Source organism: Trachemys scripta, chromosome 3, assembly GCF_013100865.1.
Source record: "Trachemys scripta elegans isolate TJP31775 chromosome 3, CAS_Tse_1.0, whole genome shotgun sequence".
NCBI classification, from domain to species: Eukaryota; Metazoa; Chordata; order Testudines; family Emydidae; genus Trachemys; species Trachemys scripta.
In genome coordinates, this window is record NC_048300.1 from 74,058,514 (window position 1) to 74,084,492 (window position 25,979).

The 25,979-nt window shown below is 40.2% G+C and overlaps 2 protein-coding genes across 6 annotated transcripts in view; one reads left to right on the top strand and one right to left on the bottom strand.

Moving 5' to 3' along the window:
- B3GALNT2 (beta-1,3-N-acetylgalactosaminyltransferase 2) overlaps positions 1–4,110 on the top strand; it is a 38,243-nt gene extending 34,133 nt beyond the window's left edge. For 2 of the 4 annotated variants that reach the window (XM_034765075.1, XM_034765073.1), the window contains exons 10-12: positions 1,094–1,253; positions 1,700–1,756; positions 2,743–4,110. In XM_034765075.1, the coding sequence (XP_034620966.1) occupies positions 1,094–1,253; positions 1,700–1,756; positions 2,743–2,877 (352 nt within the window). In that variant the 3' untranslated portion in view covers positions 2,878–4,110. Of the gene's footprint in view, positions 1–1,093; positions 1,254–1,699; positions 1,757–2,742 lie in introns of those variants that run through there. The other 2 variants (XM_034765074.1, XR_004645046.1) reach the window with 2 other exon arrangements.
- The window catches only part of TBCE (tubulin folding cofactor E), a 97,779-nt gene continuing 75,709 nt past the window's right edge, over positions 3,910–25,979 (bottom strand). For both annotated transcript variants that reach the window (XM_034765072.1, XM_034765071.1), the window contains exons 7-17: positions 25,801–25,903; positions 23,295–23,371; positions 22,930–23,025; positions 18,296–18,360; positions 18,150–18,214; positions 10,511–10,663; positions 9,577–9,730; positions 7,622–7,690; positions 6,284–6,343; positions 4,423–4,514; positions 3,910–4,205 (exon numbers count right to left, since the gene is read on the bottom strand). In XM_034765072.1, coding sequence (XP_034620963.1) covers positions 4,113–4,205; positions 4,423–4,514; positions 6,284–6,343; positions 7,622–7,690; positions 9,577–9,730; positions 10,511–10,663; positions 18,150–18,214; positions 18,296–18,360; positions 22,930–23,025; positions 23,295–23,371; positions 25,801–25,903 — 1,027 coding nt within the window. In that variant the 3' untranslated portion in view covers positions 3,910–4,112. The remainder of the gene's footprint in view (positions 4,206–4,422; positions 4,515–6,283; positions 6,344–7,621; positions 7,691–9,576; positions 9,731–10,510; positions 10,664–18,149; positions 18,215–18,295; positions 18,361–22,929; positions 23,026–23,294; positions 23,372–25,800; positions 25,904–25,979) is intronic.

Genomic DNA, 25,979 nt, shown 5'->3' on the forward strand with positions numbered 1-25,979 from the left:
ATGGGTGTGGCCTGCAGTGAATGTCTGCCTGGTAAGCACCATTTTGCAGCTGGGGAAACTGAGGCACGGGGCAGTTACATGACTGGTCAAACAGCAAAGCAGTGATGCATTTGAAATTAGAAACCCAGGTCTGGTGCCCTGACAGCTTGAGTTGAATACTGTGGTGGCTCACATGAAGAAAGGTGATTTCTGTTCTTACCAGGATCCCACATTATTATTTTGATTTCTGCAAAATTAGCCATGTTTGAAGGATAACAAATCTCCCTTTTGCTGCCTGACTCTTTCCCCTTGATTCCTATTTTTAGGAGGACATTTGTTTGGTATCAGTGGACCAATATGTTTATCATCACTGTAACTGCATGCACCTGTTGTATTTGTCATAAGTAAAACAAAAGAGTATGGGGTAGGGATTTTGACAGGTAGGGCACGATGGTGTTGGTTTAACACATCTCTTGTCAGTGAATTTGTACTTCATTAACTGAAGCTGGTAGCAGTGTAGATGCACACTAGAGTTAAGTATGCTAGCATTGCTTTTTTCTGTTAGGCTAGGTCTACACTGCCCGCCTGATATGGCGGGTAGAGATTGATCTTCTGGGATCGATTTATTGCGTCTCATCTGGACGCGATGAAGCGCTCCCCGTCGACTGCGGAACTCCTGCTCGCCAAGAGGAGGAACTCTGTCGACAGGGGAAGCTTTCCTGCGCTGTGTGGACCTGTAGTAAGTAAACGTAGTTCAATCTAGGAAACGTTGACTTCAGCTATGCTATTCTCGTAGCTGAAGTTGCATTTCCTAGATCGATCCCATGCCCCAGTGTGGACCAAGCCTTCGTGTGTTTACAAATTTTCTTAGAGGAAATAAACAGGGCATAAGTGCCTCTTTGAAATTAAATGTTTCAATGATACTCTTAACATGGTAAGCTTTATAGTGAAATAGGACTATCTGAATCATAACTCCAGGAAAAGTTTTCTACACTTTTTCTTAGAATTTATTACTTAGTTTGCTTCAGTTGTATTGACTAAACTGCATGGATTCTTGGAGCTTTTTATAAATATCTTCTTCAAAAGCAGTTTGCATGATTATTTTGATCTTAAGTTTCAGACTAAATTGGGCAGTTGATCGGACAGGGAAGTGGCAAGAACTGGAGTATCCCAGTCCAGCATACCCTGCCTTTGCCTGTGGGTCTGGTTATGTTATCTCCAAAGACATTGTTCAATGGTTGGCAAGCAACTCTGACCGACTCAAGACATACCAGGTACTTAAGCCCCATGCTAAAAACACCCACAAAATCTTAAGGTCTCCCATTCCCCCTACCCTTCTCTCACACCACACCTTTGATTCTGGAATTAGACTTGTTAGCTCTGGCTAACTTGTAGACTTTTATGTTGAGAGATTTGAGATTAGGAGCTCCTTCCTGAGTTCTAACCCCACTCTTGCATTGGCTCCCTCTGTGACCATATTTGCCTTAGTTTCCTAACCTGTAAAATCCACCATTTTAATACACAGCTTCCTCAGCAATGTTGGGAGGAGTGGGTGATATTTTTAAAAGATGCTCAGAAGAAACTACATTTAAGAAATAATACTAACATTTTACTTGTTCAGTCAGTGGACAAGAGACTTTAGTTCAGAATTTCACGCTTGGGTGCATTGCCAAGTAATTATTTCCCAAGGCTAATCTTTGTTTTTAAAATACATCTACAGGGTGAAGATGTGAGTATGGGCATTTGGATGGCAGCTATAGGGCCTAAACGATATCAGGTGAGCAAGTCTGCAGAAATTCTGTTTTTCATGGTACAGTAGCATGGCTCTTAAACCAAGTTGAGCAGCCCCTAGAAAATACAATTTTCCTCATCATGGAAGGCATTCCTGCAGTAGCTATTTTAATGCATGAACAAGTGTCTCAATTTTTTTTTTAATTCACATGAGCAGTTCAATATACAAACATTTCCATCACACCTTCTCCCATCTAATTAAAAAAATAATTATTTCTTGGTGCATATAGAATAAAATCTTATATTATTACTGGGTGACTTCCTTTTCATTAAATAGCTACATCTCAAATTGTGCTATTTGTTATCATACTAACCTCAGGCAGAGGGGTTATATGAATACATTGTTTGGGACACTTGTCTTTCCAGTTTCCAACACCACTCCTATTAACAATAGTTTGTCAAGAGTTTCTACTCAGTGTCTGATTAACCAAGGGGTTGGCAACCTTTCAGAAGTGGTATGCCAAGTCTTCATTTATTCACTCTAATTTAAGGTTTCTTTCTATAAGTCTATAATATTTACTTTACATGCAACAATAGTTTAGTTATATAAGGTTTTTAAAATGTTTAAGAAGCTTCATTTAAAATTAAATTAAAATGCGGGCAGTGTGAGTGCCACTGACAATCAGCTTCGGCACACGTGACATAGGTTGACCAATCAGGCTTCAGGGGTAACATGTAATATATGAATCACCTGGCCAGATCAGACCAGAGGAAAGTGTATCCATCCCCACATACATATTGTGACCATTATGAAATTATTTGATCCACAGGAAAATTTCTAGCACTCATCAGTTAGGGGCTGGCTTATGCCCTGATGCATCTGTAAGATGTCTGACAATTCATCTGAGGGTTTTAATCAAATTAACAATGTAGGCAATGTGTATTACTGGCATATTAGTATGTGTGTGATTTAGTGCACTTAAAATATGGTCCCTTTCCAAAAAAGCCAACTGAAATCCTTGTCTTTAACAGGACAGCCTCTGGTTGTGTGAGAAGACATGTGAAACTGGAATGCTATCTTCCCCTCAGTATTCCCCACAGGAACTAACAGAGCTCTGGAAAGTGAAGGAATTATGTGGAGATCCTTGTAGATGTGAGGAAAGATGATAGATACCACCTTAGTAGTCCTGATTGGGTGTTTAATAGTGGAAATTTCACCTATAATGTAATTAATATTTGCTAATCCATTTTGATAAAAATGGACTGATGCTGTCCAGAGTAGCATTTTTCTATAGGTGAGATGTTTGTTAGTTTATCTTAAACTTTTGGTTTTGTCAATTTCCTTTTTTATAAAGTTAAAGGACTATTGGTAATTAATGCACATATGAATTCCAACAAGCTTGTTTGGAATGTGTATTAGGATGATAATAGTGTAGAACCAGTGCTATACATGAGTCAGCAGGTGCAAGGTTCCATGCCAGCACATCCCTTTACAGGATTAATGTAATCCACAACCGCAAACTGGGGGAGGGTTGTAACCGGGTACTTGCTCATGTGGGGTTGGGATAGTTAGATTTTAGGACTTATATTGAGTTTGTGTATACTTTTTAGTGATTTGGATGTAAGATATCAAACTTTGCTTATACCAAATCTTGAACTACAGCAAATAATAACCAGATTCAAAGGAATTTGCATCTTTCTGATGACTAGAAAAAAGTTTGATCAACATACAGAGAATATCCATTAAACTGCATAACTTGTCAGCATATTGCACAGCTATTTTGAATAAATTCTCCAATTCAGCAGCTTAATCTTAACTGTGATCTTTTTCCCTATAGATGTGTAAATAGGATACAGCAACAAGGAGATAAGAATACTGATCTAAACTTTCCACACACTTATCTAGCTAGCTCTGGTCTTTTCTCAAAGGCTTCCTTAGAAGTATTCCTTAAATTATTTCCTCTCTCCCTTAAAGCAGAGTTTAAGTGCCCTTTTCTAGTGCAACAGTAGTTGTCCTTGTGGCTTTATGCTTGCAGGTATTACAAATGAAAATGAGATTTTAAATTACATGTTCTGAGTAAAATACATGGGTGGGTCTGCTTAAAATTGATTCTTCTATAGAAATTCTCACCAGTGCAGCATAAAACTTGAAGAAACCTGCATGCTAATATTCCATTTAATCTGGGAATTATGCACCTCTAAAACTCACAGGTACTAATTTTTTTAAAAATATACATGCAGGAGTTACAAGCATCATTTCAAATAGGCCTCTGTCCCTGTTTATGAAATCCACGTTAAATACGTACAGGAAGAGTGGTAGAAATTGTAGATGCTCTTCTGGGGTAGGCTTGGGCTGAACAGCACTGTGCATCTTCAGAAGAGACCAGTTAAAAAAAAAAAGGTTACCACCGTACTAACATAGTGTCTCCATTTTCTATAGAATAAAACTGCAAGGGCTTTAGGTCATTTTCTAGTTCAATTTCTTTGCCTTCCATCTAGAAGAAAAAAAAAAAATTCAGGCTCATTTAAAATGCACACTGTTAGGTAAGTCTTTTGGTGAAAGATGGCCAGGGGAAAAAATTTAAGTCCAAAGGAGTTGGATAAGGCCTAAAAATAGCAAAGACTGCTGGCCTTTAAGTGAAATCTATTTCATTCTATAATATTTTAGAATGCAGTGTTGACCTTTTAAATACAACTTATGTTGTTACTTACTTTAGAACTTTCGTAGGACAATTTCAGTTCTGAACCAGGAATTTTAAGTAGACGATACAGCAAGCCTTTGACCTTCTGAATAGTCATAGAATCTGTCAAGAAAAATCAAATAGTTAACCAGGCAACCTGATTATGTACTTACATCCTAGCAGCTTTTAAGTTTTACCAGATCATACTGTCAATCAAATATGGTTTTTATGTCTGAATCAATTCTCTTTGGTAGACTAGACTGATAAGTAACATGCTACTACCTAAAAATATTTTCATTCAACATAGCTTCATGATTTATTTTTCCTTTCAGGTCTAAGTGACCTTCATGACCTATAGTACAGTTTTCATATATATCACTCAGATTTTGGTGTGATATTTCTTTTGCAACTCCTCCTTAATGCTTTAGGAGCAGGAGTCTCAACTTTTGAAGCACAAAGAAATGAATGTCATTGTGGAACACTTAATGTATGTTTCAGGATTTAATTAGTTCCAAACAAACTGCTAGTAGCGTTATGGATTGGTTCATAACAAAGTGACAAGACGATACTCAAAGTTCCATAATGAAAATAAGTTTAGTTTGTACAAGAGAGGTTTCCCATTGTGTGTGTCTGGTACAAAGATATTGATTTTCTTTGAAGGCACAGCAATAGTGAGTTATTTCTGTAATATCACACAATGTACTTAGAAAACTATTTTTCTATCAAACATTTTTGTAAAAGCTGTATCTGATTTTATGCAACTTGTGATAATAAATGTTATTTTTATTTTAGAATAAAAAATGAATAAGTCTTTCCTCATAGAACAAATTCAGACATATCTGTTGAAAGACATTTAGTATTTATATAAATATTTAATAGCGTTCTTCCCTTGATGTTTAGCTAGGTCAGTACAACTCAACTTCAAACTGTTAAAGCCTTGAGTGGAGTGTCAGAGGCAGGAGCACATTCTAGTTTAGACATAACTGAACATATTACTGTAAGTGGACCTTTTCCTCAGCATGACTATTATAATGAAAGGAGATTCTGCAGAAACTGACATATAATAGTCAAGGAAGACTAAGCCAGGAATTTAATCTAAACAAGCAAGGAACACAGAGTTGATGTCCAAGTCAGAATTGGGTTTCTTAGAATCTAAGCTATAAATTTAGCATAATTTGGAGCGTGTGGCCTATAGGGATTTACAACACTGTGCTCAGAGAGCCCCAAAACAGCATGGAAACTAATTTGGGCTACAATGCTATCATTACACAAAGCATAAGATTCAATTTTTTTGTTTCACTTCTGGGAGACTATATATAAATACCTTTCCATCAATCACATTTACTTACACCACAACTCTTCCTTCAGCACCCGTGTTTGACTCCAGTACTTACAAACAGGTCTGAGGGCAACCAAATATTATTTGTACTTCCACAAGTACTAACCTTAAATTTTTAAATAATCTCATACTTTTTATCAAAGGCAGAGGGGTTGGTAATCATGCAGGTTTCCCCTGTCAGCATTTCTGGCTTGACAGCAAATTGGCATACAGACTGAATCATGCTCATACCATCAGTGCCAACTTAAGTCTTGTGATGTAGAAGCATCCACTAGGAAGGGGAAGGACTAGAGCTTGTTTTCCACACATTACTGAACAGCCATCATATGGTAATGACTGTCATTACTGACTTTTAACCAGTAACCTTGAGGTGAAAGGTTCCATTATCCTGCTAGCAACTGTAAACAGAACAAGTTGGTCTTCCCCCCTCTCAGCAGCATTCTGAAGCAGCTGCCTCCAGATTTCTTCAGGAAAGGGAGTATTTAAAAAAAAAAAAAACCCACAAAGGAACTGCTGTGGCATTGAAATGAACAATTAACATTCCTGTTTTTACCTGGTAGTTTCTTCTCTATAGGTTTCTGATCAGGTTTGTCTGGACATTTAATTGTCAAAGCTTTAAAAAAAATGAGAAAGTCAGTCATAATGAGAAGCGTAACTGAAGTTTGAGCACAATTCCATTATATGAACTTTAGATCCACTGGTACCAGGCATTAATTTCTGTTTCTTTAAGTGCGAATACAATTTGCATAAATCCTTTGGGCACTTAGCATGCAGGGAATTCCAACTTACTAAGTGAGCTGCAAAGACAAACAGTGAATGTGCCAGTTAAGATGGATTTAAAAAAAAATCAAATGTTCTAAAGTCATTCCGCTCCCGCCTGAGAGGGACATGATTTTTTGATCATTTGGAAATGCACATCCCAGAAAGCTAAAGCCCAGGCTGCTACTCTCCCAAGCCCCCAATAAAAAGGGAGGATGTTGAATATTAGGTAGCATTAAAAAAAAAAAAAAAAATCTATATAAATGCCCAATCAATCACATTTAACAACCTTAGTAGGTGGAAGTCCTAAGCTGCAAATTTGATTTCTACTGGCATAGATCTACTGCTCTGGACAGAAGTCCTAAATCATGGGTACTTCTGTTCAAGTCAGCAGAATGAAGGCTTTTGTTTCCCGTTAGACTGGCTGAATTGAACTCATGGCTGGAATCTGCCTGCCTCCCCACCCCAAAAATTAAAAGAGTAATGCTGTGGTTGGAAAGGCCAAGGATAATTACACTCATCTGTAAGGCTGAGTCTCTGAAGGTATTAATCTGCCTGGATTCTGACTCTTGGGTCTTAGCTCCGTAGCCCAAGGCAGGCTGTAACTACTAGCTCTCACAGACCTTGGATCATAGTGTTTCTGGCATGCATATGGGGGATAAAGGGACATGAAGGATCAAAGTAGCCCAGTCTACCCTGCCAATCCTTATAGCATACCATGGCTGTAATACCATAATACTTCCTCTTCACCCTCCCTGCTGCATCCTGAAAGTCTGCAGGGATCATATTGTCAAAAAAAATCATACATCCAGATAAGTCAGTTGTACAGTCTGGGAAGTAGCTATGTGGGACCAGAGTTAAGGCAGTCTAGGGAACCTTTACAAGGGAGATCCTGACACACATGCCATTCTAATAAAGCTGTAAATACATCCATAGAGCCTTAACTATCAGTTTGTTTCTGGGAAGTGTATTCAACTTCAAGATGAACTGGAAGGCAATTTTTGTGCCCTTTACTGTTCCTTTTTGGTGTACAACTTGGCTTCAAGGGTACTTAAAGCACCTATTCCTTACTGCTCCAGGGAGAGTATTTTAAATGCAAAATATATAATTTTATTGATTTCTGGCCTCTTACTTAGCAGCTGATTTTTCAGAATGAAAGGCTGTTGTCGTTTCAGTTCACCTTCTTCAGGAGCACCATATTCTGTTAATAAAAAACACACACAAATGAAATCAACAAACTAGATTAGTGGTAAACAGACGGAAGAAAGAACAAAAGAAAGCTGTGGAGATAGTTCAGCTAAAATTCTCTCTCCAGTTTAAGTCATCGCATAGGAAAACTTTCCGGTAATTGTCTGTGGGACAACATGGTATCCAGGTCATGCAACGACCATGAAACTCTACTGCCTCTCTCTGTTATGCTACCATAGGAGCTAAGCAGTCCTGCTTTCCACAGTCCAGGAGCTCAGTAGGTGGGCTCCAGCAGTGCTATGAGCTAAAAACATCAATTAGCAGATCTCAACTCCTGTTAACATGATAATACTGAGAATAATTTCACTCATTTTCAATAATCACCTATAAAAAAAAAAAAGGCTTACAGAGAAGATTTTTCAGCATGGAATTGCAACTTGGATACTGGGCATTTAAAAAGCAAAATAGGATGCCTGAAGTATTCATCTGTTTGTCAAAACCCAGAACACTTTTCCAACTCACATCCATTTCTTAGTTGCAGTGAGAGCACCCCAGGAACAAACAGTCTGTGCGCAGCTGTGGCCAGCATGCTCCTGTGCTTTCTGTATTTGTAATAGAATATCTCTGAACAATGTTATTGACTAATTAAAGAAAGCCAAGCAAGAAGGTAGTTGTAAAGCAGGGCCAAAGAGCTGCAGCAAAAAGTAAGGGTCACAATGCAACAGCAAGACAGTTCAATCAGTAGAGCAATGCAATTCAAAAATTCAAAAGTTCAGTCTGAGGGGCTGGACTCCACAAGCCCTTTTGCGAGCTGAAAAAGTGACTGAGAAGGCAGCCTCTCCTAGGTCTGTCTTTACTCTAGTGGGATATAATCAGGGACAGTATATGGACACTGCCACTTTAGCTACTGAAGGAAAATGGAACAAGGAGCTACCTACGTAATGGGAAATGGAGGATTAGAATTTGGTTGGATATGCAAGAAATCAGAAGACAACATACACAAGAAGCTATCTGATTAACTCCACAGAATTTCCTTGTCTTACAAGAAATTCAACTGCACTTAACCTACAGGAGGAGCTGCCAGGGCATAGGATCATACCTCCAGCCTGATGGGAGTGCTCCTTTGGCTGACATTTCTGGAAACAGTTACTAACAGTCACTAAGAAGGACAGGGATGCAACCTCATGCTGCGAGTGTCCCTAGCCTGTTGCCAGAAGTTGGGAATGGTCCACAAAGGATGGATCACTTGATGATTGCCCTTTCCATTCATTCCCTCTGAAGCAGCTGGCATTGGCCACTGTCAGAAGACAGGCTACTGAGCTAGATGGACCATTGGTCTGCTCCAGTCTGCCTACCTGGTTGATTTCTAGGGGGCCTCTCATGTTCTTACTGGAAGACCCCCTAGAAATCAACCAGAAGGTCTTGGTGGGCAGGTGGGCTGTAAATAGCTCCTTAAAGTCAGCTTGCCTGACTGCCTAGACAGTACAGGACTGCAGCAGGGCACTGACAACTGCAGGATATTCCTGTCCTGAAAAAACTGTAAACTTAAAGGGAAAGGAGCAGAGTGCCAGTGTCAGAGGGCTGTTTTGAAACTAATTAGAAGCAGTAACGCTGGCGATTGGGAGAACGACTACAGAACCGTTGACCGTCCTGCAGTTCTGCATGCTGGCCTTTTCCAAACCAGTCGGAGCATGTGGGCAGAAAGGTCCTTATATTGCTTGACCTTGTTTTTGTTTTCTTCCTTTCTCTTCAAATATGGCAAGTTGAAAAAATAAACGAGGCCCCCAGAACAGAAGGACAAATCATTAAAAGATCTCTGCCACCTCTGTACACTGAAAACATCAGAACATACATAATACCAAAGCAGGGAAATCTTCATTTCACCTCGACTGTACTTACTAAGGCAGAGTAACTGGTACCTAGGATGAGCAGCAAGAAATTCCTCATTTGGTCTGTTTTTGTCTGGATTCTGATTTCCACCAGCCGTTATCCAGTCATTGCCAAACATTTTGCGATAGTCAAGCTCTGCTCCCTTTCTTTCATCAGGAAAGATCTATAATCGACAAGTACAAAACACTTACTGGGTCACTAAACTACATTTCCAAAAAAACCCAAGTTCATAATCCTTCAAGAGTCAAGATTTCTAGATATTAGTTACTTGTAGTTCAGCACCTTATAAAACTGCAAAGAGTCTGGAAAAATCTCAACTCCCACAACCGATTCAGACTCAGTTTAGTCAATGTCATCAGTGCTCTCAGAGTACAGTCTGAAAACAATATTATGAGGGGTATGAAAGCTCAGAGCACAATGATTTCTTAACTATGGAACAAGTCATATGGTTTTGAAAGTTCTCTATATTTTCAACATCCCAGCATCAATTATTACAATGATACTGTATTTTGAAAAGGATAACACTGAGGTTGTCATGTGTACATATGTTATAATTTCTGACCTGAAAAGGGGGAAAAGAAAAAATGGCAAGCTACTTTAAATGGTTTTGTTAAACCTATTTAACTCAAAAGTTCTATACAGGGGGAAAAAGATCCATTTGTGACATCAATAGGACTTAGGTATTTTTGAAAAATTTACCTTACGTGTCTTGCCCAAGGTTACAATGAGTTATTAGCAAAGCCAAGAACAGAATCCAGGGTTTCCTGATTCTGTCCATTTTCAAAGTGAAGGTTTCCAGCTATACACATGCATTCATTGAGACAGGGAAGAAACTCCAGACACCCTCCCACTTTCCCAATGCTTTTACAGTGACACTTTTTCCAGAACCCTTTGTGAGATTAGTTGGGGGAAAAAACAACAACAACAACAACACATCACATACCTCAGATTTGTTCAGAACCTTTAATTGGCCTATTTTGGCAATGATAAGCTGCCTCACGGTCTCTGGGCTCTTCTCTGTGCCCATCAAAGGGTTATTCTGACAGTGCAGTGACTGCAAACATTGAAGCTTATCAAGCTCATTGATAAATGACCACTGGAAAGAAAAGGGAAAAGAATTGCAAAACTGGATTTTTTTTTTTTTTTTTTTAAGTATTAAAGAAAAATGTCTGACCAAAACAGCACACAGTCTGGACAGACACTACCACACACAGACCATCATCAGTGACACTTCTCTGGTTAGCCGACCCTAATCTTTTTTTGTTGTTTCAATTTCAACACAACCTACTTTACTGAATACCACTTTCCTCTTGCTTCACTTAGCTTATAAAAATGAAAGACACTTTGAAGGAACTGAAAGATAAACAGGTGGAATAGCAAACAGGGCATGGATGGAGTTTTCAGTGGGTGTAAATTATTGATACATATTAGAGCATCAACATTCCAGAAAGGTTTTCTACTCATTGTATGTAGAGATTCCTGGAATTGAGGTGTGATGCTTGGCCTAGATGTGACATTGCTTCCCATGGCACAGTTCAATTATTTTGAGGAGCTTTCTGTCCATTTTATTTTTTGAAGTGCCTCCTTGCCAATGCACTCAGAGCAGGACTGTCTACAGAAACCCATTAATTTAATATTATACTGGGGGAATCACATGATGCAAGAGGTAGCAATGTTCTCTGCAGGGTTAGGTGGTGACGAGACTAGAATTGCAGGGAATCATGCTGGAGAAGGGCCTATGGGTAGGTCTACACCGCAATTAAAAATCCAGTGCTGGCGCATTTCAGCTGACTCAGGCTCATGGGGTTTGGGCTTCGGGGCTGTTTAACTGCGGTGCAGACGTCCGGGCTCGGGCTGGAGCCTGTGAGATGGGAGGGTCCCAGAGCTCGGGCTGAAGCTCAGCCCGAACATCTATACCACAATTAAACAGCCCCATGAGCCCGAGTCAGTTGGCACAGGCCAGCTGCGGGTGTCTAACTGCCATGTAGACATACCCTAACAGAGCAGGTAAGAGACATGATCCGGATCAAGATGTGAAAGGTCAACTGAAAAGAGAAAGTTTGTAACAAATGGTCATGGATGATGAAATGATGAGAAAAAAGAAAGGTCTAGGAAAGGTGCATGTGTATAATATACAAGTGAAGAAGGGATAGGAAAGTGGAGTTCAGGAATTAGAGATAGTTCAGCAGTTTTGGCCTCTTGACAGTTTGAAGAAGCTAGGTAAGTGGATAAGAGAATTTGGCCTTGGCTACACTGGCGCTGCACAGCGCTGCAACTTGCTGCGCTCAGGGGTGTGAAACCCCCCCCCCCCCGAGCGCAGCACTGTAAAGCGCCAGTGTAATCAGTGCCACAGCGGCAGCGCTGTGAATCTCCAAGTGTAGCCAAGGCCTTTGAGATGAAGGCAGATTATGTCATGGGTAGGATGAAAAGTGATAGGGTTTATTTGAACTTGACATTTCCAAGCTCTCAAACAATGGAGGGGGATTAGAAGGAGCAATATAGCTGTGACCTAAAGATAATTACAGTAGATGTTCATAAGTAGCAATATATCAGTGCCCTTTTGCTATGTTACTCCTAAGCAGCTGTTGCTGTTATGAGGAGTGTCGACAATTCACAGTAGTGAAAGTGTTCCCTGGGGAAATGTTGCTTGTACGTTGCAGTTGCTCTTACAAGGTGTTGCTGCAAACAAGCATCTATTGTATTATGATGCCACTTCTGGAACATGAGCATTTGTATTTAATTTTAATTTATCAGACAAGAAATCCAATTCATTCTCTGCACGTACATCTAGTGAGCAATGATTTTGCCAATTTCTAACTTCAGTTAATATATCTATATAGAAAATACAAGCTTTCCAAATATTTTAACAAGGAACCCAAACAGTGGCAGTGTGCCTATACTCCCTAGCAGTCACCTGATTCCTATCCAACTTAATGCTCAAGGAACTGCACATCAGGTATGATCATATTTTGTCATTGGTTTAGCTTAATGAATCATTTTAAACAATATAAGAACACTGTAATCCTTAAAAGAATCATTTAAATCAAAGAAACATCTCTCTCAGGATGCACTTCTTTTTGGTATCCGCAAGCCTTGCTATCAAAGGTCATGTGATCCAGTTCCCAATTAATCTTTGGGAAAGTTGGGATAGCAACCTCAAAGCCCAACCCTGAAAAGTGCCGAACATCCTCTACTTTCATTAAAGAGACAAAGCCCCTACCACATTACGGGGGCACTAGGACCCAGATGGTACCCCACACACACCTGACCTCAGGGGAAAACTGCAGAGAGGAGCCAGCCAAAGACTCCAGCCAGCTGGGGCAGAAACAGCCAAAGCAGGGACCTCTAGGCATTCCAACAATTTCCTACAGTTGAAACTTTCTCTGCTCTGTGCTGACTAGCTGTTTGCTCAAACGCTCCCCCTCCCTCAGTCTCTTCACACCCACCCCTCTCACTATCTACTCCCCTGCCCCGTCCCCTTGCCCCCTTCCCTTTTCTTTCCATGTAGCTAAACCTATCCTAAATAAACCACCCCCCACCCCACCAAAAAAAATCATGAAACTAACCTGCCATTTGCCACCATCACACTGTTCACTCTACTTCCTCCACCCTCTGTCCGTCTGGTCTAATTAGCAGACAAGCTCTTCAGGGCAGGGACCATCTACTACTCTGTCTGCACAGTCTGAACATTCCTGGCTGGCCATAGGCACTTCCATAATAATAATAACAACAACAACAACTCATTATCAACCAACCATGGTTAAGTCACCAGGAGAGGAGGACATAAAGCACCTTTCAGCATGGGTCCCTTCTAGGGCTGGCGATTAATCGCAGTTATCTAACACTATTAACTCAAAAAAAAAATTGCGATTAAAAATTAATCTTCATTAATCGCAATTTTAATTGCGCTGTTAACAATAGAATACCGATTGAAATTTAAATATTTTGGATGTTTTTCTACATTTTCAAATACACAGATTTATAACAATTACAACACAGAATGCAAAATGTACAGCGCTCACTTTTTACTACAAATATTTGCACTGTAAAAAATGATAAACAAAAGAAATAGTATTTTTCAATTCACATCATACAAGTACTGTAGTGCAATCTCTTTATTGTGAAAGCACATCTTACAATTAGAATTTATTACTTAAGTCCACTCAAAAACAAAACCATGTAAAACTTTAGCGCCTACAAGTCCACTCAGTCCTACTTCTTGTTCAGCTAATTGCGAAGCCAAACAAGTTTGTTTACATGTACGGGAGATAATGCTGTCCGCTTGTTATTTACAATGTCACCTGAAAGTGAGAACAGGTGTTTGCATGGCACTTTTATAGCCAGCATTGCAAGGTATTTACGTGCCAGATATGCTAAAAATTCATATGCCCCTTCATGCTTCGGCCACCATTTCAGAGGACATGCTTCCATGTCAATAACACTTGTTAAAAAAATAATGCATTAATTAAATTTGTGACTGAACGCCTTGGGGGAGAATTGTATGTCTCTTGTTCTGTTTTACCCGCATTCTGCCATATATTTCGTGTTATAGCAGTCTCATATGATGACCCAGCACATTGTTTTCAGAACACTTTTACTGCAGATTTGACAAAACACAAAGAAGGTACCAACGTGAGATTTCTAAAGATAGCTACTGCACTCGACCCAAGGTTTAAGAATCTGAAGTGCCTTCCAAAATCTGAAAGGGACGGGGTGTGGAGCATGCTATCATAAAAGTCTTAAAAGAGCAACACACTGCTGCAGAAATTAGAGAACCCCAACTACCAAAAAAGAAAACCAACCTTCTGCTGGTGGCTTCAGACTCAGATGATGAAAATGAACATGTGTGGGTCCACACTGCTTTGGATCCTCATCGAGCCGAACCCATCATCAGCATGGACACATCCTCTGGAATGGTGGTTGAAGAATGAAGGGACATATGAATTTGTAGCGCATCTGGCACGTAAATATCTTGCAATGCCAGCTACCACAGAGCCAGCCGAACACCTGTTCTCACTTTCAGGTGACCTTGTAAACAAGAAGCGGGCAGCATTATCTCCTGCAAATATAAATAAACTTGTTTGTCTGAGCGATTGGCTGAACAAGTAGTAGGACTGAGTGGACTTTTAGGCTCTAAAGTTTTATATTGTTTTCTTTTTGAACGCAGGTTTTTTTGTACATAATTCTACATTTGTAAGTTCAACTTTCATGATAAAGAGATTGTACTACACTACTTGTATTAGGTGAATTGAAAAATACTATTTTGTTTTTTACAGTGCAAATATTTGTAATAAATATAAAGTGAGCACTATACACTTTGTAGCCTGTGCTGTAAATGAAAACAATATATTTGAAAATGTAAAAAAATTCAAGAATATTTAAATAAATGGTATTCTATTATTGTTTAAACGCGAGATTAATTTTTTTTAATCGTTTGACAGCCCTAGCCCCTTCATATCCTTTACCGGGAGAGTATACGTACAATATAAATAAGTCTTTTGTACACGTGCCTTTCACAAAAGCAATGATGATACAATTTCCTTTGTCAAATAAGAAACATGATAAGCTGGTAGCACAAGAGTAATGTTTCACTTAGAAAGGCAATTGAAAAGACCAGGAATAAGAACTTAAGAATGGCCATACTGGGTCAGACCAATGGTCCATCTAGCTCAGTATCCTGTCTTCCGATAGTGGCCAATGCCAGGTTTCCCAGAGGGAATGAACAGAACAGGTAATCATCAAGTGATCCATTCTGTCGCCCATTTCCAGCATCTGGCCCAAAGAGTCTAGGGACATTTCAGAGCATGGTTTTGCATCCCTACCCATCCTGGCTAATAGTCATTGATGGACCTATCCTCCATGAACTTATCTAATTCTTTTTTGAGCTCCGTTATAGTCTTAGCCTTCACAACATTCTCTGGCAAGGAGTTCCACAGGTTGACTGTGCATTGTGTGACGAAATACTTCCTTTTGTTTTAAACCTGCTGCCTATTAATTTCATTTGGTGATCCCCAGTTCTTGTGTTGTGAGAAGGAGTAAACAACATTTACTTCCTCCACACCAGTCATGATTTTATAGACCTCTATCATATCCCCCCTTAGTTGTCTCTTTTCCAAGCTGAGAAGTCCCAATCTTATTAATCTCTCCTCATACGGAAGCTGTTCTATACACCTAATCATTTTTGTTGTCCTTTTCTGTACCTTTTCCAATTCCAATGTATCTTTTTTGAGATGGGCCAGATTTGCATGCAGTATTCAAGATGTGGGCGTACCATGGATTTATATAGAAGCATTATGATATTTTCTGTCTTATTATCTATCCCTTTCCTAATGATTCCCAACATTCTGTTTGCTTTTTCGACTGCCACTGCACACTGAGTGGATGTTTTCAGACAACTATCCACAATGACTTCAAGATCTTTCTTGAGGGGTAACAGCTAATTTAGACCCCATCATTTTATATGTATAGTTGGGATTATGTTTTCCAATGTGCACTACTTTGCATTTATCAACATTGAATTTCATCTGCCATTTTGTTGACCAGTCATGGTAACTCATGAGACTTCTGCTCTGAGTGATAAGTTTCTCATTTGACTGCATTTAGGTAACTTGGGAGGAGAAAATAGTATTGCATAGGACAAGCAATTTAGAAGCCAGCTGGGCTTAACTTTCTGGTGCCCCTCTAACTGCCAGAGCAAGCAAACTGGCAGAAAATAGCAGCCTGTATCAAGAGGCTAGAGAACATCTGACGAAGGCCTTTGTCCTTGGTCTGAAATACTTTATCACTGGAGGAAGAATAAAAGAGTAAACATTGCTAGCCACATGACACCATTGCTTGGAATGGAGAAGAGTAAAAAAACAAAACCACATCACCAAAACACTACTGTTATTAATGCTAAAGCCGCAATCCTTCCCACACTAAACTGTGCAAGTCCCCAAGATTTTAGAACCGCAGTCCTTACCTGCTTTTAATTTCTTGTCCCAGCTTCAACTTGAAATTGTTCAATGACTGAGTAATAGTATGTGGCACTACTAACTGGGAGAATCATACTCGTACTTCAAACAAATGGACAGTATCACAGAGCTATTCTGCAGAAATGGTAAATTCATCAATCTCACAGTCCTCCCATATGACAAGACAGACACCGTGAGAAAGACACACACTATGCTAGACAATTCATAGATTCCAAGGACAAAAGGGACCATTTCAATCATCTCATCCGACCATCTGTATAACACAGAACTTCCTCAAAATAATTCCTAGAGCAGATCTTTTAGAAAAATATCCGATCTTGATTTTAAAATGGTCAGTGATGGAGACTCCACCATGACCCTTGGTAAATTGTTCCAATGGCTAGTTACCCTCAGTAAAAAATTTACACCTTACTTTCAGTCTGAATTTGTCTAGCTTCAACTTCTAGCCATTGGATCGTGTTATATGTTTCTCTGCTAGACTGAAGAGTTCATTATTAAATGTTTTTCCCCATGTCAATTCTTATAGACTAATCATGTCACCCCTTAACCTTCCCTTTGTTAGACTCAAAGAGCTGAATCTAATTAGCTTATCACAGACATAGTTTTTAATCCTTTAATCATTCTCATGCCTGTTCCTGAATCCTCTCCAATTCATCAACATCCTTCTTGAATTGTGGGCACCAGAACTGGACACAGTATAGCAGCAGTAGTTGCACCAGTGCCAAACAGAGGTAAAATAACTTCTCTACTCATACTCAAAAGTCCCGTTTGTGCATCCGAGCATCCCATTAGCTCTTTTGGCCACAGCGCCACATTGGGAGCTTATGTTCAGCTGATTATCCACCATGACCCCTAATCTTTTTCAAAGTCACTACTTCCCAGGATAGAGTCCCCCATCACGTAAGTATATCCTACGTCCTTTGTTCCTAGATGTACACATTTACATTTAGCTGTATTAAAACGCACATTGTTTGCTTGCGCCCAGTTTACCAAGCAATCGAGACTGCTCGAATCAGTGACCTGTCCGCTTCATTATTTACCACTTCCCCAATTTTGGGTCATCTGCGAATGATTATCAGTGATGATTTTATGTTTTCTTCCAGACACAGAAGGGACATTGTCTAGGTAAAATTCTGTTTTTCCCTTCACCAGTTAGATCGGTTACTAATATCACCACCATGGACTATTAACACTGAAAAACCATTTTGAAATCCAATATAAATTTTTCACCATTTGTTTGTTTATTTCTTGCAATTCACTTAAGCACAAAACAGTTAAACTTTATAGGTCTGTCAATTTCACTTTCAGCTACTCAAGCACTAGAAGAATGCTGAGGTGTTTGGATTCCATTCAATGCATGGGAATGGCTAAAGGCCAGAAACAGTTCTCAGCAATTTATTAAAAAAAAAAAAAAAAAACCTGTTAAAGCTGAGTTTTGAAAAGCTTTTAAAAAAAAATCTAGCTAAAGCTAGATATTGATCAAAGAATTTGACATAGGTATTTTGCCATTACATAATACATAATCAGGGAAAATGAAAAAGCAATTTTACAAATTCTCGTTAAACAAAAAATTAAAGAAATGTGAAAATCATCAAAAATCTTTCTTACTTGTGATATTTTATTGTCATCTACTGCAAGACGTTGTAATAAAGGAAACATTTTAGTCTTGCGTCCTAGGAAAAGGAGAATAAATTTAAAAGACATCAGTGACTATCTAAAATATAGAAATATAATACAGTGCTTACTTTACTTACCAAATCCACCATCAGGAAAGTGTATAGAAGAAATTCCAGTGTTTGAAAGAATTAGTTGTTCTAATCTGAAATTAAGAAGTTAAAGTACATCTGTTAAAAAGATTTTAGTAAAAATACTGAAGTTTTTACGTGATACAACCCATGTTAACTTTTTGACAGCAAGCCTTGTGATTTTAAGAACAATGTTACCAACTACCAACTTCACAGCTGGTAACCAAAATTTAAAAGGCAGTTTACGGAAGGACAGCAGTGGAGTTCCAAACTTTCAAAATGGCAGATTGCTTTGGAGGTACTAATCTTCACAATGGCTTGATTTTTTGTTTAAAATGGTCTACTGCTCCCTTCCCTTATGAACCTTGTTTTTGGTATAACGGTTTAAGTAACTTTGCAACTGATCATTCATCAGGTTCCACATATTTGAATGGACATAGAAGTAGACGAAGTTGAGTAGGGAGAAAACCGTATTTTTTCCTAAATCACATACCCAAATGCAAAGTGGCATTTCATGCCAGCTCAGCACTGTAACTACCAAGATGCTGCTGTGCAGGAATCTATGGAACAAGATGTTATCACTACAAAAGACCCCAGAGCTTTTCAGCAAGGTGGAAACATTCTTAAAGCATGCACTCAGGACAAATACCAAAGTTTTGAATCCCAGTAATAGGAAGCATCAAGATGCTGGGTTGGTTTTTTTTTTTTTTTGTTTTTTTTTTTTTAATATTGAGGCATTCTTCAGACCAGGATATTACTGCTTTAGGAAAGGTTCTAAATGGGATTTTTCCATACAGCCAATTTTGTATTCTTGATTTGTTTGAAATTTCCATTAAAATCCACTCTTCACATAGATTAAGAAGGTTAGAAACTTGGATTTTTAATCAAACATAATTTTTGAAAATCCTGCGAACAATTTTGAGTACGGCATTCTTTCCACATATTAACAAGATTTCTCCAAAGCTAACAAAGATATCGTTAATAGAATTCATGACAATCCTAAAACATACATGTTCGTAGCCAGTTGAAGATACGTATGACCATCTGAGGCAAGCCGAGTGTAGGACCTGGAAAGCCTTCTCTACAACACACTCCTATTCAGGAGAGAGAGAGTGGTCCCAAAACTACAAACCACCTGCATTTGTAGAGCTGCCCTTGAGATGGAGGAGAAAAGGGTGTGGGATTGGAGAACTCTTATAAAAATATTCTGTCCCGCACACCCTTCTCCTATTTTGGGTCACATCCTCTCTCCCCACCTCACCCCACCTTGGAGGCATGCAATCTGTAAGTGTAGCATCACCCAGGGAAGAAGTAAGGAAGGGCCTTAGGGCTGGTCTACATTCCAAAGCTAGGTTGACCTAGCTACGTCACTCAGGGGTGTGAAAAAAGAGACATTGTTAACCCTAAGCCCCAGGATAGACAGTGCTAGAAGTCTTCCATTGACCTAGCTACCACCTCTTGGGGAGGTGGATTCACCACAGCAATGGAAGAACCCCTTCCATCACTGTAGTAAGTGTCTACACTGCAGTCTACAGCAGTGAAGCACCTGTGCTGCTGTAGCATTTCTAGTTTAAGAAAAGGTTACTTAAGGCTTATCTACACAGGGAGATTTGTCAGTATAGCTATAGTGGTATAATTATACTGAAACAGCTGTGACAAAGTTCCTCCTCTGCCTTGGTGGGTCCTGCACTTATTGGTGGATTTTGATTGCCTCAGAGATTCACAGCAGCCCTCAGTTTGGCCACTTTTGCTAGTGGCTCAAACCTGCTGTCCACTCAGCTAACTTCATCACTGGCCAGCATGGGGGGAAAACGGAGAACAATCCCCCACAGTCTGTGTCCCACCTAGTGGGTTGGGGACAGGCCAGATCCCTTTCCAATTTAGACCTTCCCTTCTGGTGTTTCCTCACAGACCAGGTCAATCCTCCTGTGTCCGATCAGGAGTTGGAAGGGATGGGGGGAACCCGGGCCCACCCTCTACACTGGGTTCCAGCCCAGGGCCCTGTGGACAGCAGCCATCTACAATGTTCCCTGTGTGACAGCTACACCTCCCTGGGCTACTTCCCCCAGCACCTTCTTTATCCCCACTGCAGGATCTTCCTCCTGAAGCCTGATCATGCTTGAACTCTTCACTCCTCCAACAGCACGCCTTCTCACTCCTTGCTCGCCCCCCTACTAACTGATGGGAGGTCCTTTTTAAACCAGGTGTCCTGATTAGCCTGCCTGCCATAATTGATTCTAGAAAGTTCTTAATTGGCTCCAGGTGTCTTGATTAGCTTGCCTGTCTTAATTGGTTCTAGCAGATTCCTGATTGCTCTAGGGCAGCCCCTACTCTGATCATTCAGGGAACAGAAAACTGTTCATCCAGTGGCCAGTATATTTACCTTCTACCAGACCCCTGTACCTCACTGGCCTGGGTCTGTCACACAGCTACGTTGGTATAATTCCCCATGTGGATGGACACTCTGTTTTGGGATTTAGGGTACACCTACACCAGGGGTGGGCAAACTACAGCCCGCAGGCCACATCCAGCCCGCCAGACAATTTAATCTGGTCCTCGAGCTCCTGCTGGGGAGCAGGGTCTGGGGCTTGCCGCACTCCTGTGCTCCAGGCAGGGAGCGGGGTCTTGGGCTGCTTCACGCACGCATGCCACAGCTCTGCGCAGCTCCCGGAAGCAGCAGCATGCCTCTCCTCTGGCTCCTACGTTTAGGGGCAGACAGGGGGCTCTGTGTGCTGCCGTCGCCCAAGCGCCACCCCCGCAGCTCCCATTGGCCAGGAACTGCAGCTAATGGGAGCTGCAGGGGCGGCACCTGCAGATGGGACAGTGCGCAGAGCTGCCTGGCTATGCCTCCGCATAGGAGCTGGAGGCGGGACATGCCGCTGCTTCCGGGAGCTGCTTGAGGTAAGCACCGCCCAGAGCCTGCCCCGAGTCCCTCCCACACCCCAACCCCCTGCCCTGATCCCTCTCCTGCTCTCCGAACCCCTTGATCCCAGCCCAGACCACCCTCCTGCACCCCAAACCCCTCATCCCCAGCCCCACAGCTCACATCTCCAGCCGGAGCCCTCACCCGCCCCCTGCACTCCAACCTCCTGCCCCAGCCTGGACCCCGCCTCGCGCACCCTGAACTCATTTCTGGCCGCACCTCCAGCCAGAGTCCTCATCCACTCCTGCAACTCAATCCCAATTTCATGAGCATTCATGGCCCCGCCATACAATTTCCATACCCAGTTGTGACCCTCGGGCCAAGAATTTTGCCCACCCCGGCCTACACTGTAATCAGAGGTGTGACTACTGCACACGTAGACATAGCTAGATCAAAACTAGCTTGGGTAACTCAAATAATAGCAGTGACATCTTGAACAACAGCAGTGAAAGGTGTGACTGCTGTGTACACATAGCCTCAGCGTGCTTTTTTTTGGTTTAACATGTGTCTTTTTGGAAGTTGTTAACCTAAACCAAAAAAAGGCACTTTAAATCCAAAATGAAAGCATCCATACAGGGAATAACAGCAACAAATTATACTAGTGTAGGTATGCTGGTAAATTTCCCAGTGTGGACAAACTCTTAGGCTTGGTCTATACTTAAAATTTGTATTGGCATAGCTACTGCGGGATGTGAAAAAACCACACCCCTGACTGACACAGCTATGCTGACAAAATCCTCATTGTAGAAGCAGCTATACTGACAGAAGAGGGCTTCTGTTGGCATAGGTAATGTCATTCGGGAAGATAGTGTTCCTGCACCAGCAGAAAAACTCCTCCTGTTGGCGTAAGCTACATCTACACTAGGGGGTTATGCTGGCATAACTATACTGACATAGGCTCTGTAGCGTAGCCATAGTCCTAGTGTTAACTGGGGAGAGGAGCAGGTGGTGGGTGGAAATGCCTTCTTCTGTGCGATTGTAGGGATTAAAAAAGTGAGGCTCTGCCTCCATCCCTGTCTGATCACCCTTCCTCCCCCCCCCCCGCCCCCCAAGGAAGGAGAGAAGACAAATAATTTTGTGGGATCCTTTCATCTCCATGGCTAAAAGACAAGAGCTGCCAGCCAATTAAACATCCTTGGCTATGTGACCACCTATAAAAATCTCTGGTTGACGGCATGCCAATCAGAATAGTAATCCATTCAATGATGCCCAACATCATTTCCCAGAATCAGACTGACATATAGGAAGGGAGTGGTCATATGTAGTTATTTAATGCATTTAATAACTGGCATTATGTATCCATTAGCACAGAATTGCCCCTCTAAATCAGAAGCAATCTCCAAAGCTCCTTAACATAGGAAGCCCACTGAGGTTCTAAGAGCTAGTTGTCCTAAAAAGGGTTTTCTCTAGGTTTTGGTCCTATAATTGCAATATCTGAACTTCAAACTGTTGTTTAAAAAATAAATAAATCACTAATTCCATAAATATCTTAATAAAAACATGCTTTAATTAAATCTTAAAATAAAACTAAATCCTTCCCCAGATTAAGTTAAATAGTTCAGATGTTCTCCACAAAAGAGCAAAAAAACCTTCATTCTCAAAATTCTGTAACTTTCACTAGCAAGGCAATATTATCATGCTTCAAACCACAAAGCATATGTGAATGAATCCATTTACAGAGCATGACAAAGAATTTACAGTAAAGTTCTTTAACAATTACCTGGGGAGATATGCTATTAGCTGCAGTTGACTTCCATCAATTAATTGGTTGTTTGAAAGGTCTAACAATTTCAAGGTCTGTAGAACATTAATGGGTCTGTAAGCATTACAAAAAATGCAATTATGTTTTTAAATTGTTTTAAAATATTTACACTCATATACACACACAATAATAAAATCAGTGTGTTCACACATAAGTATCCCAAATCACACAGTATGTTAAAATCTCCTTTGCAAGATTACCAGGGTAATTTAACTCACTACTGGAATTTAGTTTGATTTTTATCAGACATGCCATATAACTTTATGCATACAGTATATTAATCACAAAAGGATGACTTCAGCATTTAAAGCTAAACCTCATACCTTTCTAAAACTGTAATATCATTAGAAGCAAGGTACAATTCTTCAAGTGCTGGCCACCCCGGAGCACACAGAAGAACCTAATAGGAAAAACTTTATTTAGTATAACTGTATATATGCCAGAATCTGTGCATCACATAAGTTTTACTTAAATCACATTCAAAATATGTCAAAACTATCTAAAATAAGCTATCTGGAATACTGTTTATTTCACTAACCCTTCCTATTTAATAGTAACTATACCTCTGATCCTGTATCTCATCTGCTAGTACAGATGGTAGTCAGTAGGATTCCACACTGACACAGGATTCACTGTTACTGGACTGGGATCCATATTTCAAAAAGAAACTGCTGCAGGGAAACCGACAACATTGCCATTTAAATTGTAACTTTAGGATAGTGTCACCCCGTCTTCCCCCATTCTGTGAACCACCATTTTCCATTTGGATTTTCATGTTTGGTTTACAGAATCAAGAACTTGGGAAAACTTTAAGGTTAGGCAAACAAGACTTTTTCTAAGATATAGGGCTCTGAAAAGTCTCCACTGTTTTCTGTGGAACTATGCCAAATTGGCTTAGTCTAGAAACCTCAAGATTTTATTTTAGTCCTGGATGGGATCTAATGCACAGTATTATTTCTGATAGAGGCAGATTGACAATTTAATCTATCACTTTTAGGCCAGGCTTACGCTAGGGAAAAGGCCCACTGCTGACACCCTGCGCCAGCAACAAGTCATCTTCCTAGTGTACACAAGGTGTAAAATGAAGGTAACTAACTTTAAAGCAATTTGCACGTTTCCATGCATGGAAACAACTCAGACTTTCATTTTCCTATGTTAGATCTGAGTTCATAGAAATAGGCTTTATTATACTACCGGATGTTTGTCAGCTCCTTTATAAATACATTAAACCACCTACTATACAAAGTGATGCCAGAACCACATTTCATAAAGAATCTCAATATGGTTATAGCAAAGTGGCTCAGTCACATAAAAACAGCTTTAAAAAAAAGTCAGTGTTGAAAGGTGAACTGTCAGGCTGGAGGGAGGTTACTAGTGGAGTTTTTTTTTTTTTTTTTTTTTAAACTGACCTTGGCACAAAAAGTGGGAATGTGCTAATAAAGTTTGCAGATTACATGAAGCTGGGAGGTATTGCCAATACAGAGAAGGACCGGGATATCATACAGGAAGATCTGGATGACCTTGTAAACTGGAGTAATAGTAATAGGATGAAATTTAACAGTGAAAAGTGCAAGGTTATGTATTTAGGGATTAATAACAATTTTTGTTATGAGCGGGGGACGCATCACTTGGAAGTAACAGAGGAGGAGAAGGACCTTGGAGTATTGGTTGATCACAGGATGACTATGAGCTGCCAATGTGATATGGCTGTGAAAAAAGCTAATGCGGTCTTGGGATGCATCAGGCGAGTAGAGATAAGGAGGTGTTAGTACCGTTATACAAGGCACTAGTGAGACCTCATCTGGAATAGTGTGTGCAGTTCTGGTCTCCCATGTTTAAGAAGGATGAATTCAAACTGGAACAGGTAGAGAAGGGCTACTAGGATGATCCGAGGAATGGAAAACCTGTCTTCTGAAAGGACACTCAAAGAGCTTGACTTGTTTAACCTAACCAAAAGAAGGCTGAGGGGAGATACGATTGCCCTCTATACATATATTAGAGGAATAAATACCAGGGAGGGAGAGGAATTATTTAAGCTCAGTACCAATACGGACACAAGAACAAATGGATATAAACTGACCATCAGGAAGTTTAGACTTGAAATTAGACGAAGGTGTCCAACCATCAGAGGAGTGAAGTTCTGGAACAGCCTTCCAAGGGGAGTAGTGGGGGCAAAAGACATATCTGGCTTCAAGACTAAGCTTGATAAGTTTATGGAGGGGATGGTATAATGGGATAGCCTAATTTTGGCAATTGTTTTTTGCCTTCCTCTGCAGCATGAGGCATGGGTCATTTGCTAGAAGATTCTCTGCATCTTGCAGTCTTTAAACCATGATTTGAGGACTTCAATGGCTCAGACACAGATTTGATACAGGAGCGGGTGGGTGAGATTCTTTGGCCTGCGTTGTGCAGGAGGTCAGACTAGATGATCATAATGGTCCCTTCTGACCTTAAAGTCTATGATGCTATGATCTATATTAGAAAAGTTGCACCAGTATAACAAACTGAAAATCAATTTACACAAGCACACATCCTTAACGTAGATACATTAGAACCAGATTAAACTTCAGATAAACTAAACCTATTTAATTCAGTAATTTACCAATTTAACCTGGTTTAAGTGTGTCTGCATTAGGGTTTCATGCCAGTGTAACAAGCAATTTTAGACTGATTTAATTATACTGGTGCATCTTTTCTCTAATATAGATCAGACTCAACTTTGGAAGATTGTATGATCTAGTGTAAAAGCCTCTATTATGTTTTTACTGACCCATGAAACCAAATGACTAACAAAAACAATTTACTTCATAAATGTAAGAAGCTCATTACCTCTGCCCATGTTACTCCAATTCGATTAAGTGCCAGAACCCTCAATTTACCAAGTGTACAGGTTATAGAAGCAGAATCAGATGGAAATTTCATCTTGTTTTCACTGTAGCAAAAGAATAAATAGGTTCTTATTTCTACAGCGTAAAACAAACAACTCAATTATTCAACTAAACCACCAA